Here is a 17,085-nt window from a genome sequence, read left to right as displayed (position 1 = left end):
CTTGTCTTGCTGATTATTTTTGTTTCAATAGTTTCTAGCTATCGGTTATAAATTTCAAGATATTTGGCAACAACACCAAAGATTGGTAAAATCAGCAAAGACTAGATAATAACGAGTCGACTAACGATTTCGACGGACATGTTGACCTCCTTGTAAATCTTGTGTTGCTGGTAACTTTTGCAATTAATAGTTTTTAACTATTTTTATATTTTTCTATACTAAACTAATCCACTGCAGAAAATTCTCATATGAATTATAACCAAATCATTCTCATCTTAAAAATGCATTAAATTTTCTACTGATAGCAAACAATCAGTCAATTATAAACAAACCTCTTTTTCTCTATTTCACATGTTTCACTTGACTGTTTTGAATCTGGATTTTCTAAAAACTCGTTTGGAAATTTTGTTCTATTGAAAGATCGATTTGTTTTCCTGTCATTTCGACAAAAGAATCATAAATTTACTATCTGAAATACAGAGAGTACATACCTAACGTAGTTTCACTAAAAAAAAACCAACATCATTTTGCATACAAACGTTTCCAGCTGTTTTTTGGGAAAACAAAGTAATTCTACGGCACCATTAGTTATTTTCTTTAAAGTAATTGTTTTTTCCCCACTTTTGTCATATACATCTCAACGATATTATTCTTCTACAAATTGCGGCATTTGCCTGAAACTGAACAGGCAATTTGTGGAATTTTGTTTCAAAATTTCGTTAATTTTACAAAATTACTAGGTAAAATGCCTGTCAAGGTTAGAAATTTTATAAATTACCTGAAAATTCAGTCATTTTACAAAATGCCTAAATTTAGAAAATGACTGTAACATATATATATAGTTTCTTATCTTAACGAAATTCATATTGAAAATACTGTCCACTAGCAGAGACATCGACCAGTGATTATATCTATTGTTATTTTATTCTCGTCCTGAACATGAATGTAATATTTGCCAAATAAATCACTGAAATATGCACATGAGGCCAAGGTGATTAAATTTGCTTTTTGCATCTACTTTAGGTTCAATTTTAATTTGCTGCTTTTTTATTGCTAAATTGTATAGTGTGTATGATTTGACAGGTGATATATTTTTGTGCAATAATTTTGAACTAAAAGAACTATCCCAAGTTTCAAACTAAAACATTACATTCTATTGAAGTTAAACATAGCATGATTTTAACAGCTAATAATATAAGATATATATCACAGTAAGAATAAACAATGTGTCTTTCAAGACTCAAACATACGTATTCCTAGAACAATTCCTACACGTTGGATCCACATGTTCACATCTTATGGGATCACAGTCGTTCACTTGGTATCTTGATCTATTGGGTTCATAAAAGTTACTATGTCCATGAGGAACATGTCTATCCTTATAACTGCTATAGTGGCATTGTGACCTCGGACTATGACCTATAGTAGGTTCGTTTCCTTCTTCTACAAGTGAGAGGTTCTTCCTGTAGCTCGTTGGATCTTCTAAAGAACGTTTAATATTACTTTCGGTCAAACGTAAGTGATGATAAATTTCAGGTGTTGCTTGTCTTTTGGGTGAATTCATATTTGTTGATACTTTTATTTTGACACTACATAGTTTGACGCGCTGCATGTTAACCTTTCCAGAAGGTGAATTTCTTATAGTCTGTTTCTGTAGCTCAGACGATGGTTCACATATTATTCGGACATTCTGGTTGAACTGTTTCCAATCTTTCCAAAGCCCGTAATTATGGCGGAGACACATCTGTAAAAATAAGAACTATAGAATTTCAGAATTTAAACAAGTGTACAGAAAATAATACTTTGATCGATCACGATGATAGAGACTTTTAAGTCTTTGTTTACTTTATACACGCATGTGTGCTTTGAAAGTTCTATATATGTTTTTCTAAACGTCTGGAATGGCGAATAGGCTTATTGCAGCAGGAAGTCTGACGGCAATATTCAACACTAGAATTAGAATATGAATAGGTTTTTGATATTTGTATCGATTGGGTAAATGCATATATCTTATTGACATTTTCGTAGGTGTCCTTTCATTCCTATTTTATGTGATAAAATTACGAACCCGTCTATGGCAATTCTATGGTAACATGCCGAGCCAGAATGTTAACAGGCGAAGCAAAAGACGAGCACTATACAACTGAATTACCGAGACGAGGTTACTCAACTTTTAACTTTTAAGGGAGCTCGCGGGTCTAAATCAACTTTTTTTTCTAATATAGGATTTTGCTATTTTTTTCTATGATTAAACTTTATCTTATACCTAATAGAAATATAAAATAAAAATATGGGGTCACCGTTCATTTAAGCTCACAATCTGCCTTCGAAAGAAGCATACATTTTTGTTAATGTCCTTTTTTTTCTGTTGAACTAATAGGAGAAATATTGGTAATATCGAAATAAAGAAAAGAACTAAATTACAGAAATTGCTTCAATTTTACATTTATTTAGTTTATGTACAGCTTGTTTGAAAACAATAATAAAAAATATAGGTCACCGATGAGTTAAAAAAAGATATAAATGACATTTTTGCACCAAAGGGAGATATATATTTGGAGCTTTTTCAATGATATAAACATTTTTAAAGTCATATGTGGCCAACCCAAATCGATTTGTCCGAATGATTTTTGTACCATATTATAAAGTAATAACTAATAGTGTAATAAACAAAATTTGTAATGAAAAAACAAATGTTTAAATTGTTGCTGATTTTTTTGTACCCGCGAGCCTCCTTAAATGTGCTTCGTCTTCAAATAATCCAAATTGAAATATCAATTGGAATCATATACCATCTCATTCTATTGGAAAAGTATATATTATATTTCTTTATCAAAATGTGTACAATCCTTAATACAAGCCATACAAGTGAGAGGTTTAGCTTGCTATAAAACCAGGACTAATCCACCATTTTCTACATAAGAAAATGCCTGTTCCAAGTCAGCAATATGACATTTGTTATCCATTCGTTACAGGTGTTTGAGCTTTTGAGCTTTTGATTTTGCCATTTGAACGGGGACTTTCCGTTTTGAATTTTCCTCGGAGTTCAGTATTTTTGTGATTTTACTTTTTAAAGAAATTTACCGTAACCCATGCACTGAACAAGACCATTAAAGCAAATGTCAAACAATAAAGCAAGACAGCTTCTATCCTTCCGGCGTCGTACATTCTGCTTCCAACGATACATAAATAAGCAGTAACTATTGAAGATGGTGCCAAGAATGTGAAACAAACAATGTCACAAATCATATGGCGCTTGTCACGTCGTCTACCTGGGTTCTTTAGAAACTAAAACGAAAATATAGTTTGTAAGCATAAACTGAACAGCACAATATAAGCAGTATTACTATCGATTTATTTTTTACATTAGATAATCAAATTAGTTAACATATGATTAATGCAATGACCAGTAGGAAATCAAATTCTGACGATCTTTTGGAAAATTATAGCAAAATTAGAAAAGATTTTTTTTTGTACCCATTTGTACCAAAACATGTGAACAAATGCCAAGAGTTTAGTTATTGTTGTGTTAACTTTTTCAGATGAATATTGAACAGTTTAAACTCCCCGTTTTCAGAAGTTGCGTTTCCGTAATTGATTAGTACCTGTATATTTTTTTCCAAATATTTACTCCTTTTAGTGTTAACTCTATGATCAGAATCATTTATCAAGGATTTTTCAACAGAAAAAAATCGAGGTATCATATTTATGTGAAAAAATATTAGATTACATAGGAATAAAAGAAGATTCTAAGTCTAATTTATTCATATTCAACAACAGTGGCGGATCCAAGGGGTTGGGATGGGTGGGGTGGGGTGGGGGGTTCCGGGGGTTGGAACCCCCCTTTTTTTGGACGATCAATGCATTTGGATGGGGACATATAGTTGGAACACCCCTTTTTCCTAGGTTAGGAACACCCCCTTTTTAAAAATGGCTGGATCCGCCCTGAACAATATATCGGAGTTAATACAATATGACAAGCTCTGAATCGTCGATTCTAGAAAAGTTGAGAATGAATTTAACATATTAAAACATTGAAACAATGAAATAAACCTACGTTAAATTTTCCAACTAACAAAAATGTTAAGAAATGTCATACGACAAGCAACAACTGACGGCGTTCCTGCCTTATACACTGTTTGTTACATTAAAGAATTTCAACACAAAGGCTTGACGGTCTACTAAATGTAATAAAACAATACAGTTAACGTTGTCATTTCTATTTGGAGCTCATTTAGTGCTTAAACTTTCACGAGAACAAAAGTAACTGTGGTAATTCCCTAGAAATAACGTTCTACAAAATATAACTTGAAAAAACGACTAATGCAAACTTCATTATTGATATTAGGTCGTGTTTACATATGTCATGAATATAATGATACAATGTACAGACTGTAGTTCCAAATATGCACGTGTTATTTTACACAGATGTATAATATTTATCAATTCGTTGCTTCAATTTTAATTCAAATAATGGAATGCATTTGAATTTATTGAATTGTATGCATATATACATGTAATCAGTGTTAATTCACGTTTGATCTAATTCGTAATGAAATACAAACTCAACAGTCTTGAACCATCTAGAATATAACAACTTACAAGACAAAATGGTTTTGGGCTCCTTTCTACTTTAAACTGGAAATGGCAAAGCTCACAGCAAGTCTTGTTGGATGATCCAAGCCATCTTTGTAAACACGAAACGTGTAAAAGACCTATACTTCCAGAACAGTAGCATGGTGAAAAAAGCTGCTCAGTACTTCCACCTTCATGGCAGATTCTGCAAACAGCTTCACTTGATGAGCTACAAAAAAGGTTGATTTGCATTTTTCATCTTTTTGTCACTTATAACAACTAAACTACGTCAACATACTATTAGAAATTATGTTCCTGACAAAAGAATAACTAACGTCAAATATTTTGTCCTCAACCATCAATTCCAATTAAGATACATTGTCTATTGTCGATAAGAGCATCCGTTCAGAAAAAGTAGTATGTTTAGCTCAATTGTATATGCGACATAAAAATTCAATTTCATTACAAAATATTAAACTATCGTGAATTGTCAATAAGACAAATCATAAATAGATAACAACAATATGGACGTTACTGATAATATTTTTAGAAACCAACATTTTAAAGTTCTCGTCTGAAATGAATTTATGTTAACTCTGAAAATATACCTGTCCATACTCCTTCTTGCTTTACTAGTTTGTGTTGATCTGCTGGAAGAGTCAGTTCTATGAGTGTGAAGTTCCGGGGAGAACGATCTAGCTGGAGACATTAGTTTGCTTGGTGTAGAAGTTGTCCTACTGCGACTTGGAGATGTTGTAGGAAGTGACCTCAAACTGCCAACAGAAGATGCTGTCCTCGATGTTTTTAAATCTGTTATTGGTATATACGCCTGTATATTTGATGAACAACTGCGGTAGTCAAGTTGCTTTTTTGTTTGACGATCTTCGTCACTGTATAAACTATCGTCGTGACGAGACTGATGTTTGTAAAGACCTGCAGTTTGTTGACTAGAAGTAGAAGGCTTTTCATGTTCTTTGTCGATCCCTGTTTTCCTGATTTTAGGAGAGTGTACATCAACGACATATTTATTCCTTCGTGGTTCAGTTGTTTTACTTGGTGAACATTCATACCAATTATCGCAGGTTTCCGATTGCTATTAAGATTAAATAAACAAATATATAATTTAAGTTGTTTGTTATTAAGCCCTAAATTGTTACTTTTTTCGTACATTTTATATAATAATTTTAAGCTGTTATATATATAAGAGGCTGTCCAAGTAAATATCAGGCAAATCCTATGATATGAGTGGCACACCATAATTTTTTTCCACTGAATTTTTGGTTCCAATGCAATGTTTATATCATACAAAGGATATATATGTCAAAGATATTTTTGAACCAACAGTGGATGGCTCAAAAAATGATTTTAAAGTTCACTAACAATGCAACAAAATTGTGTACAAAATGAAGAGTTATCTCTCTTTTCAATGAATTGTCAATGCTTTCTATGTATTTTTTTCTCTTTATTTGTTGCAGTTAATAAAAAATCAAAATTTAACTTTAAGAAAGAATGAATTTGTGATATGAAATAGATGAAAAAAATTGGAAAACAAAATATGTCATGTGCCACCCACTGCCTGGTTTTTCCATGGACACCCTCTTAAATCATATCCACGTCATTTGAACTCTGGTAAAAAGTTGTCTCATTTACAATCATACCATTTCTCATTTATATGTATTGTAGCGGGTCTGACCAAAGCTTTTACTATTATGACCAACACTGAACAGCATAAGAGCGGTAGATACCTAACATACTTGTATTATATATATCAAATTGTTAGAATTTTTTACGGGACAATATGGAACATTAACTGGCAAATATTTGTACCCAGTGAACAGAAAAAGTAAATCAAGTTTGGTATATTGGTTTTTATTTTTCATGATAGAAAGTTCGTTACAACTCGTTTTACATAACAAGCTCTCTTCTTCTAATTTTATGAATTATGTTGGGAGAAAAATCATAAGAATGTGAAAAAGGAGGAGTAAGACATTTAGACGGCAAAACAAAAATGTAAAAAACGAAGCAAGGTTATTTTATATTGATACCCGAATGTTTTCTAGCAACATCATGATCTATGTCAATGTGTCCTCCCAAAAGTACGTGTTAATTATGAAATTGTTCAATTTGGAAAGAAGATATGTTTTTTTTGTCATCACAGAAGCCCGGCATTGCTCCAGTCTAAGCCTGGAAGGACATATTTTATTCACGAAATTAAGGATTGGAATTATTTTGTTAAAATATTCTATCTTTAGGGGCCAGCTGAAGGACGCCTCCGGGACCGGGAGTTCTTGCTTCATTGAAGACCCATTGGTGGCCTTCGGCTGTTGTCTGCTCTATGGTCGGGTTTTTTGTCGCTTTGACACATTCCCCATTTCCATTCTCAATTTTATGTACTAGTCCAGCGTCCCAGAAAAAAAATAGCCTTGGCAGACGTCATAATTATTTGGTTATATATGTAAAGAAAAAAAAAGATTATAATAACAACATATTAGTTATTAGTAGTTACATCGACCTTCAAATCATTCAAATAATTCTTACATGGTTCAGGATTATGCTCTATACAATAAGCTTTTTATTTTGCCACCAAATTTGATTTCAAAATATAACGAAATGAAAATAATAATAGGTCAAAAAAGTCCTTCATATCAGTATGTAACAATAATAATGTAGCTGCGAAACAGTAGCTCTTAGGTCCTTATTTTATATTTTTTTACTATTGGCGGACATAGTCAATAGTAAAAATGTAAAACAAGGACCGAAAAGCTAATCTTTATACAGAAATCAAGATTTTAAATGAAATAAACAATAGAAAATAGTCGCATTATATCTGGCTCGTTTGATTATTTTGTATTGGCACTTTTGCTAACAATCCAGCGACATATATTTCAATTTTCGTCAATTACCGATATACAAAAAAGTATATATATATGAAAACTACGTGAAAATCTCACTCGAGTCATTCTTCATAGTTGGCAACTTGCACAACGACTGAGAGATAATAAAATTTCGAAATTGAAGACCTATCGACCAAGAATCTTATATGTAGATCAGCCTAGACTTTTTACTGTAATTTTTAAACAAAATGTGAATAGCGATGAATTACAATTTGGTTTGGGTTTGGATTTCCTTCAAGCGATAACATAAAAATCGTTTAACCATGTTTTGATTTTTTTAAGATTTCTGAAATTCTGTCAGATTCTGACTAAAAATATTTGATAAATCTCACGCTATCTATATGCATATCCCACATTAATCATGTTCAGCGTAAATTTGTATGTGACCGACTATAACGAATTTCATAATCTTACAACAACACCCTCTCTATTTTCTTGGATTGGCCTGAAACGATTTTCATCTTTATCCATTTGCTTGTTTGTATAAAATTTGCTTGGTTTTCTAGATGTTTAATTCAGTTGCGTCGATTTTCACATCATAAAACGCGTAAAGGAATATTGGGATACGGTAAGTGACGTCATGTGAGTAAGTAAAATCTAAACCTATGTCGGCCATGATTCCGCTAATTTCATTCAGTGTTTCAAGACATTTTTAGATACAAGTTTGATTTTTCGTTCCAGTTGAAAAAAAACCTCCAGAGAAGCAATGATGAAGCCGATTAATCTACTACAGAGGAGTAACGTAAGCACTTTTTATTTTCATTAACATTAGAATTTCAAGAAATATCTATGCTCTTAGATCTACTATCTTTATTAATTTATTTTCTTAGATATTCTACCAACTCGGAAAAAGAAAAGTCGATTTCTTGTTACAATTGTTATATTGGTATATGTGCAACATACTGCATATTGCGATCGGGAACCAGTCTAACCGAGAAACAACTTATGTTTACTAGGTGATTTTTCAAAGGACAAGCAAGGTACGATAAGGCCTGTTTTTTGGCCCCCTATTTTAAACAGGCACTTGTCTCAAAATTGTTTCCCATAAATGTCTATGTTAACTAACTATGATTTAAATCCGCTGCAGGTATATAGATAAATACATCACAGTTTTTGGAATAATCTTTCAAGTTGAAATTTAACAACATTTGTAAAAACATTTCATTTCCAAGCGTTATACATGTGTCTAAACAATGTTAAAGATGAACAAAAAAATGATTGACTTGAATTTGCCTTTCAAGCAAATGAATAAAATTTTTAAGAAACGGAATTAAAACTTTTCTGGAATCATATTTAAAAAAATACATTATGATTTTTGTATTTATAAAATCTATTTCTTTTCAGATGAACTCATTAGATTTCATATATTGTAGTTCGTGGAGATATGAATATTAAACAAAACTCCAAAAATCCAATTAATGACGAAATCATTTTATCTTGTCGATTTTCTGTCATAACGACCGCTAGCGCTACAAAGCAGACCATTGCGAAATCACAATCATTTAGTGCACTTAAAATGGAATAATTAATGTTAGTACAGTCATAATAAATCATTATATATAAATGCACTTGGTTATGTAAGTCCACTTCAAATCAAATCTATAGTTTAATTCATAATTTATGAAAGCCAAAAATGATTGAAAATCGCATTTATTTAATGGGAAATTTAGTATAAATCGAAAGTGAAATCAATTTGCTATTCACTTCAAATAGAATGCTTAATGGCGGTTTTGAATAACATGTCGAACGAACATCATAGCCAAAAGGATCATTAACTACATAGCTTGTTAAAAAGTTATTGAATATTCCGGGTAAATTTTCCTTGACGTATGTACTACTGAACCAACTTCACTGAATGATACAAAAAATCAATTGAAAACTATTAAGTTTTGTGGATGGTTAGGACAAATCCAGGATTAATTTCAATGTAGGATCCAAGAGTACACGTAGTAGCAACCCTTGAGAGAAAGAATTACATGAACTTGAAAAGTTTCTGTCATTTTTTATTAATTAAGGTTAACTATTCTGTGACCTTTTCACACTGGTAGTTCGGACGTAGAAGGTTACAAGGCTTTATGCAAACTTTCTGTCATACGCCAGTTCTAGTTTGTTTGTTTGTTTCTTTTTGTATTCCATACTCCCTGTTATAAACCAAACTAAATTTACTTTACTGGATCTGGGAACAGTATACATGTTCCTTACTGGATCTATACTCAACTTATTTTTAGTTTTTAAATGTTCTCGTCGGTGTACACATTTGCTAACGGTGCATTAAATTTGCACGAAAAGAATCATTACGTTTGGGCGCTGCTTTTTTTTTATTATTGTGCGCATGTATTTTGAACAGTAAAATGTGGAACATAACTATTGTTTTTTTTTTTTTTTTATCTTTCTAGTATCTTTATGTACAAGTACCCCTATGTTAAACTATGTCCGATGCTTACCAACGAAGAAGTGGGAGTGGGATTTCGAGCAGGATTAAGTAAGACCTGATTATCATGGAGTATCTTTATGTTTAACTGTTTTAGCTGTGAAACGATTGCATTCATGTATGTACCAAATAAAGCTGAGCGCTAACGTTTTAAAACCTTTATCACGAAATGCGCTCAAATAAAATGCGCCCTTTGCTACTGGGCGTAAAGAAAAAATTATCTGACCAAGCAATAAATTCATTTACGATAAAGATCAAGAAAATAGAATTACCTGACACCTCTTTGTACCTTTTACGAACGTAACTATCATTGCATGTCACTTCCTACATAAAAACTTTTAATTGATTTAGCAAAATATTTCTGTTTAACAACAAGGATAGCAATACTCGATATCAATTGATATAGAAGAGGACAAATATATCAGATGTGGTATTTTTAGATTTAATTATTATTTTTCTAATTAAAAGTACATTTTTTTCTGATGTCGTTTTTATATCTCCTTGGCATTCAGCAAAACATTAACTTTGCTGCAAATATTTAAATGGTTCAAATATCAACATAGCAATAAAAATCATAGTATACAAGAACAGTGTCCCATATAAGCGTTTAGTTGATAAAGGAGAGTTTTTAATAATTTTTTAAAACATTTTCCCCGTAAAATTTAACTCCTATTTTGCTTCAAAATATTTTATGATTTTAAAACTTAACCAAACACAAACGGCGGTCAAGAACTCAAGGGAGCCAGTTCGTTGCTGGCATCCGATGTATAACCGTGACATCTGGAGGAACAGTGTTTCGTATTTTTAACACCAAAAAAAAAAAAAAAAACCACACGAGATTATACCAGCGGAATGAACTGTTTTATATTGACCAACGATTCATTTTTAAGATGGCGGAAAAGTTGGAAGTTTGGTTAAATATGACTGAGCATCGTAATTCGTATAATAGTTTGTTTCCTCAATATATGGAAAAGATGTACCAAAGCGGTATACAGAATCTTTCAATTTATGAAGCCGATGAATTTAAAAGGGTATTGCTGCAAAATTGTTGTGTGTTTGCTGACCCTGATGGAGAAACTGGACATATATTGTTGGGAATCACAGGCACTTGTTTTCTATCCATGGGAAGATCTACTATCCCTATCTGTTTTCTATCCATGGGAAGATCTACTATCCCATGAATGAAAAATTGAAACCGCCTGACAATTCTGAGAAAAAAATATTGGAACCACCAGACAATTCTTCAAAATAAAACATTGGAACCTCTTGGAGATAATTTTAATAAAACATTGAATACAAGGTTCGTCACAGCTAATGTTGGTGATTTGAAAGTGAAGTTAGGAACTGCTATTATAACTTTATTATGCATTGAACTTATAAACATTGACTTGAGTTGAGCTCTTTGAATTATGTAACTGTACAGTGATTAGCCTAGTTTTGTTTACTACATTGAAATAGGAATTTCAATTGCTAGTTGGGGGGATTGTAGCGATTTTAGTTTGACTGTATAATTTATTATTATGTAAGATGTCTTTCTTTTTAATACATTTGGGTTAAATTACATTTCTACAGGACACGGTCCGGTGTTTTATGTATTTGAACGGTATCTATATTATTTAAATTCACCGCCCGGTATCTAAAGAACCGCCCGGTACCCCCATCTTTGGAACCGTCGGGGTACCGTCCGGTAACCCCATCTTTGACACTGTCAGGGTACCGCCCGGTAGCCAATCTTAAGAACCGCTGAGGTACCGCCCGGTATCTTTAGAACCACCCGGTACCCATCTTTGGAACCGTCGGAGTACCCCCTGTAATTATGTATATAAGGGGATGCAAGAGAGAAGAGCGTGTAAGTGAAGAGTAAGAGGATAGATAGCTTGTTGGTTAGAAGTGTTGAGAGAAATATTGTGTTAGTGAATTAGGATGATTGTTCAACTGTTTTATTATGTCAAACTGATATACATTTAACAGATTACATAGTAATAATTGATTTGAAACTTTGTGTTGTGGTTTGTTTTCTTTGTACCATTTAAATATGGATTTTACGTAATTTACGCTACCAAAATAACACATCGACAAACACGAATCCATACAAAAACGACAACGCTACAATATGCACCATTTAAAGGGGCACTAGCTGTCAAATTCGTGGTCACCGATTTGACTCAAATTCTCATATTTGATTTATAATAGTGTAAAACATTTATCCAAATTACCAAAAGTCTAAAATAAACAGTTTACAGAGCATGGGGTAGATAATATGTAGGTTCGTTTCGTGTGTATTTTAGTAGTCCAGACGCCATCTAATTAACTATCGATTTGACCGGGTGTTGCTAAACGGCGGAAACGGAAAACGGAACGGAATGCGGAACGGAAACGGAATACGGAAACAAAAAGAATTTTACAACTATTCTTTTTGATGATATCTGTTCATAGACATTTTGTATATTGTAAATCACATGTTTACAAGAAATGTAGATAGGGTTTCTAAACATCAATCTGTCCATATATATAGTGTTTTGAATATCATGCCGCTAAATTCTTCTTTGAAAATTCATTAAAAAAACATTTACATCTATATATATTTATATTCAATCATGCTAAAAACTTTATTTTACGATTTTGCCAAGCATCCGATTATCCAAGAAATCAATGATTTTTAGACTATTAACAGAGGACACAGTCTAGGGCCTTCATGAACTCGAGTCTGACAGCTAAATCAAAGCCACTAACAATTAATAAAAGAATCATGCATCTACGACGTAAAGCATTGATGATATTATAATAATCTAGACAGTAAAATATTATGTTGGACTTTCCTATATGCTGCAGCATCATCTTGCAGAGAATGCATGTTTGAGATACATAATTTGCGGAAATGCATAAATTTCTCCTGTTATCCATTCATCAGGTATCAAGCTGGTATTGATGATTGTTGAAAAATTGGTGAATAATATTGTTTTTACATTCTATGGCCTATAATTTCTTCTGACCTTCATACTTTTTATGTATTGAATCCATATTCTAATTTTGTTCTCGCCCATACTTATGTTATTATGTCTTTCCATTTTGGATGTAACATGGTCGTTTTTTGCTGGTACTAAGTCTTTAGTGGTACACTTTGCGAGAGTTCTTTTTCATCTGACCTGGCCCTGCTAAGTGAGCCTTTCTCGTCTCTTGGCGTTCGTCGTCCAATTTCGTCTTTGTTAACTTTTACAAAATTTCTCAGTCTCTGAAACTACTGGGCCAAATGTTATTGAACATATGTCTTTAAGGGAGTTGCCTGATAGTTTTGGTTAAACTTTGCAACAATTACCATTGGTGTATCTAATCTAATAACTGTGTTGGATAACACTTCCTGTCAGCCAAGTTAGCCAACATGGCTTAAATTAAAACACAGGGATAAAATGCAAGTGCTGTCTATTAAGAAACGCTATGATTTAACGAAAACCTGATGTGAAAAACGTGTATAGTCTGACATCGGACTCGGACTCTTATTAAAATGAGTTTTAATGTGTGTATGCTTCATACGTGTTTCTTTATTCTACATTGGCTAGAGGTAAAGAGGGAGAGTAAAATTGGGATCTCACAAAACATGTTTAACCCCGCCGCATTTTTGCACCTGTCCCAAGTCAGGAACCTCTGGCCTTTGTTAGTCTTGTATATTTTTTTGATTTAATCTCATTTATGTGTTTTGGAGTTTAGGGTGACACCCATTTTCTCTGAACTAGCACACAATTTTATTTAGACTCCAGCTGATACCACCTCCGGGTGCGGGATTATCTTGTTGGACACCCATTAGTGGCCTTCGGATGTTGTCTGTTCTTTGGTGGGATTGTTGTCTTTTTGACATATTCCCTGTTTTCATTCTCAATTTTATTAGAATGTTGAGCTACACCTAATGTTCATTCACGTAAAAACAGTCAAATGACTTCTTACATGAGTTATCGACCTTATATGACGAATTTTCTCACTTGCATGTTCGCCTGTTATATTAAAATATATAGTAAATATGTAGGACTCTAAAGTGCGATGGTACTCTAAGTGCGATGGTCACGCTAAAGTGCGATGGTCTACGCTAAAGTACGATGTTGTCTCACGCTAAAGTGCGATGGTTGTTTGTTTGCTAAAGTACGATGGTATATCACGCTAAAGTGCGATGGACCAATATGATAAGGTCGACGGTTTAAAACATTAAAATACATGGATTTAAAAAAAAAATGGTCTATTTGCAAAAGCTAGAATGCTAAGGTGTAACATATGTAACAGGCTTTATGATTTATCGGTAAGCTTAAGTGATAGTTTCTAAAATTTATTTTGAAGACCGACCACAATGTCGGAATACATTAAGTAACATTTATTTGTACAAGGTGTTTTATTCTTAAATGCGAGAAAAAGTCAATATTCGTCAAGCTTTCTCTTTTCCGTAAAAAAGACATGTTATATTTTCCTCCACTGTACAAACTATGTTTTAGCCGACAACTTATAATTTACGCTGAAAAATATGAACCTTTATTTTACTGACGTTACTTTTTAATAAAATCGAAAATATTTTTAAGGGGACCGCAATGTAAACTGAATTGTAAACAATAATTTCAGTGCATCCGTTCGCTGCCAATAGAAGCAGGATCTACGATACCTATATGCGTATACTATTTTCAACCTATTTAGCATCTATAAAGTAAAATGGTTGACTGCAGGACACAAGTCCTTCTTCCAGCATCCGAAATAAATCAACACAGTTGCTTCAGCCGACGAAGCACGGTGAGGTCTGAAATTAAAACATGGACATTTGGTTTAAAAGTTGTGAATCAAATGTTCTTAATTTATGTTCCGGCATATACATTTTTGGTTTGTATAAACGACTGTTAACGTCATAATCCAAGTACAATTCTCTCGTCTATACTTTCGCGGACCATCGCACTTTAGCGTATGGAGGAATCGTGCTTTAGCGTAGACCATCGCACTTTAGCGTGACCATCGTACTTTAGCGTCCCCATCGCACTTTAGAGTCCTACAAATATATCTAACTTTTAATAGCAAAAATTACCAATAAGACGAGATCTATTGATTTTCATAGTTCTTTATTTCCCCCCTTAAATTCCGACTATATAAAAGTTTCTTTCCGTTTTCGTTTCCGTTCCGTTTTTTCGTTTCCGCCGTTTAGCAACACTCGATTTGACCTCAGATGACCATATAAGCGATGTAAACATGAATGAAGATATGAATAGATTAAACCAACACGTGCAATTGGATTTTTTTTAGGTCTGTTTGAGTTTATCTTATAGATTAAAAATATATGTTTCTCATTGTTTTAACCGTATAAGAATGATTTTATATGGATCGAATCAGTAATAATAGACCACTTTCGAGTTCATCCGTCACCGGAAAAAACTCGTCAATTATACACGCCTTTATGACGTCATTTACCAGATCGAGGGGCTCGCCTGTATCCCTGCACTATTTACGTTCATCAAGCGTCTTAGTGATCGTCACTGTGTAGGATAAACTAGAAATAATGGTTGTTCTGTAGGTACTTAATGACAATTCCCTAATGACAGCAGTGCTGGTTGTCAATTTTGAGAATTCAATTTGCCGAATAATTCGTACAATATAGAATTATAGTTTTCCAACCACTCGCTCAACATTGGAATGGAAGTGACGACGCCCTTAAACGCACAAATGACGGTGATAAAGGCGCGTATAATTGACGAGTTTTTTCCGGTGACGGATGAACTCGAAAGTGGTCTAATACTGTAGACATTTTTTTTTCTTTAAATAACCAGTACAATGCATGTGTTGTCAATCTCTAGCAAGGGGTTAAATTGAAGTTCACATGAATACGGATTTAATGAGGTAGACTAATTCACTTGCAAGTGAATGAGTATTTATCAATGTTTCTTCGCTTAATTTGACAAAATTGAACCATTTTGGCTGCTAAAAGCGAATTATTATTTCACTATTTCACTTTCATTATTGATTGCACAAAAAAAAAAATCTTACTTTAGTTTTTTTTTATATATCTCGTAGCTACTGCCCCTTTAAGAGTTTAAAAGTGTTTTAAAGTTAAGGAAATTTATTAAGTGCATGAGAATTTGACAAAATTCATTATTCCGAAGGAGTCAATATCAATATACGCATGTGCAAACAAATTTTATTGGATTTAGAGCATGGGTTTGTTCACAAAGCGAAAGAAGCACGTCATATTAGAATACGTAGTGGAAGACCATTCTTTATAATGCTTACAATACACAAAAGACTGGTAAATTCAACGACGATCGACAATCATTGCATATCACGTAAGTCACATATCAATGGAATAGTCGTGAAAAAATAAATATGAGGTTTACTTTTAAGGACAAAACTTTGATTAGTAGACGTTAAAGTAAATTCAAATTCACATAGAACAAATACAACCTTTATTTATAAATCAAATGTGGCCCGCTTGTGTAACTAAAGATAGCATATATGTTTTGTAGTTTCTTTTCCGGATTTTTATCGTTAAAATTACCATTTCACAATAGTAAATATTGCTTTATTTTGTATATTTATTCAGCCAAGCCCATGTGTTGTCTGAATAAGATCAATTGAATCTTTTCTTTGAGATCTGTTGAAACTAAGCAAATTTACATAAGGAACTAGTCCTTGACTATAATTTCAAGTTCCTATTGTATTTTTTCTATTAGGAACATCAATACTATTCCTGATATAGAACATGTTTTAATGTCGATTATGGTATTTCGTATCGACATACTTAAAAAACAAAAGATCAATTTTAAATCTCAGTAGAAATGCTGTATCTGGAACTTTATTATTCTGAATACAATATCTTTCAAAAACAACCAATCTTCATAAAGCTGACTTGCAACATGACAAAGCTTAGTATATGTTGAATGGTCAATTTCAAAAGGCTGTGTTTACATAATATTCTAAGTACTTATATTTATATGTTTATATATATATACATTTACGTCACACATAAAGTGTAACTATGGAGGTGACAGGTTCTAATAGTAAGGTAAGCGCCTTTTTAGTTAAGATTTAGACTTTTCTTGATGTAAAATATTTGAATACTATAATGAGGTTATATGGTCGATTTTCAATCAGTTGTAGCATTTGTCAGTTGAATGATCAAGAAAAAACATAAAAAGCTAGATTAGTCGTCATCGGCCTACATATGTTTGC

At 32.8% G+C, this 17,085-nt stretch overlaps 1 protein-coding gene across 2 annotated transcripts; it reads right to left on the bottom strand.

Annotated features, from left to right (window-relative positions):
* Positions 1 to 1,131: 1,131 nt before the first annotated feature.
* LOC139518943 (uncharacterized) lies at positions 1,132 to 8,036 on the bottom strand. 2 transcript variants are annotated; one of them, XM_071310636.1, is made up of 5 exons: positions 7,884 to 8,036; positions 5,184 to 5,668; positions 4,603 to 4,804; positions 3,085 to 3,288; positions 1,132 to 1,744 (listed from the first exon to the last, which is right to left on the bottom strand). In XM_071310636.1, exons 1-5 carry the CDS (start codon positions 7,938 to 7,940, stop codon positions 1,241 to 1,243), a joined length of 1,452 nt encoding a protein of 483 aa, XP_071166737.1. In that variant the 5' UTR covers positions 7,941 to 8,036; the 3' UTR covers positions 1,132 to 1,240. The 2 variants fall into 2 exon arrangements, with proteins under 2 accessions (XP_071166737.1, XP_071166738.1); XM_071310637.1 differs by having other exon boundaries at positions 7,802 to 7,888.
* Between the last annotated feature and the right edge of the window lie 9,049 nt (positions 8,037 to 17,085).

Source organism: Mytilus edulis, chromosome 4, assembly GCF_963676685.1.
Source record: "Mytilus edulis chromosome 4, xbMytEdul2.2, whole genome shotgun sequence".
Lineage (NCBI taxonomy): Eukaryota > Metazoa > Mollusca > Bivalvia > Mytilida > Mytilidae > Mytilus > Mytilus edulis.
The sequence above is the reverse complement of the archived record's forward strand: the minus strand, read 5'-3'. Positions and strand labels throughout refer to the sequence as shown.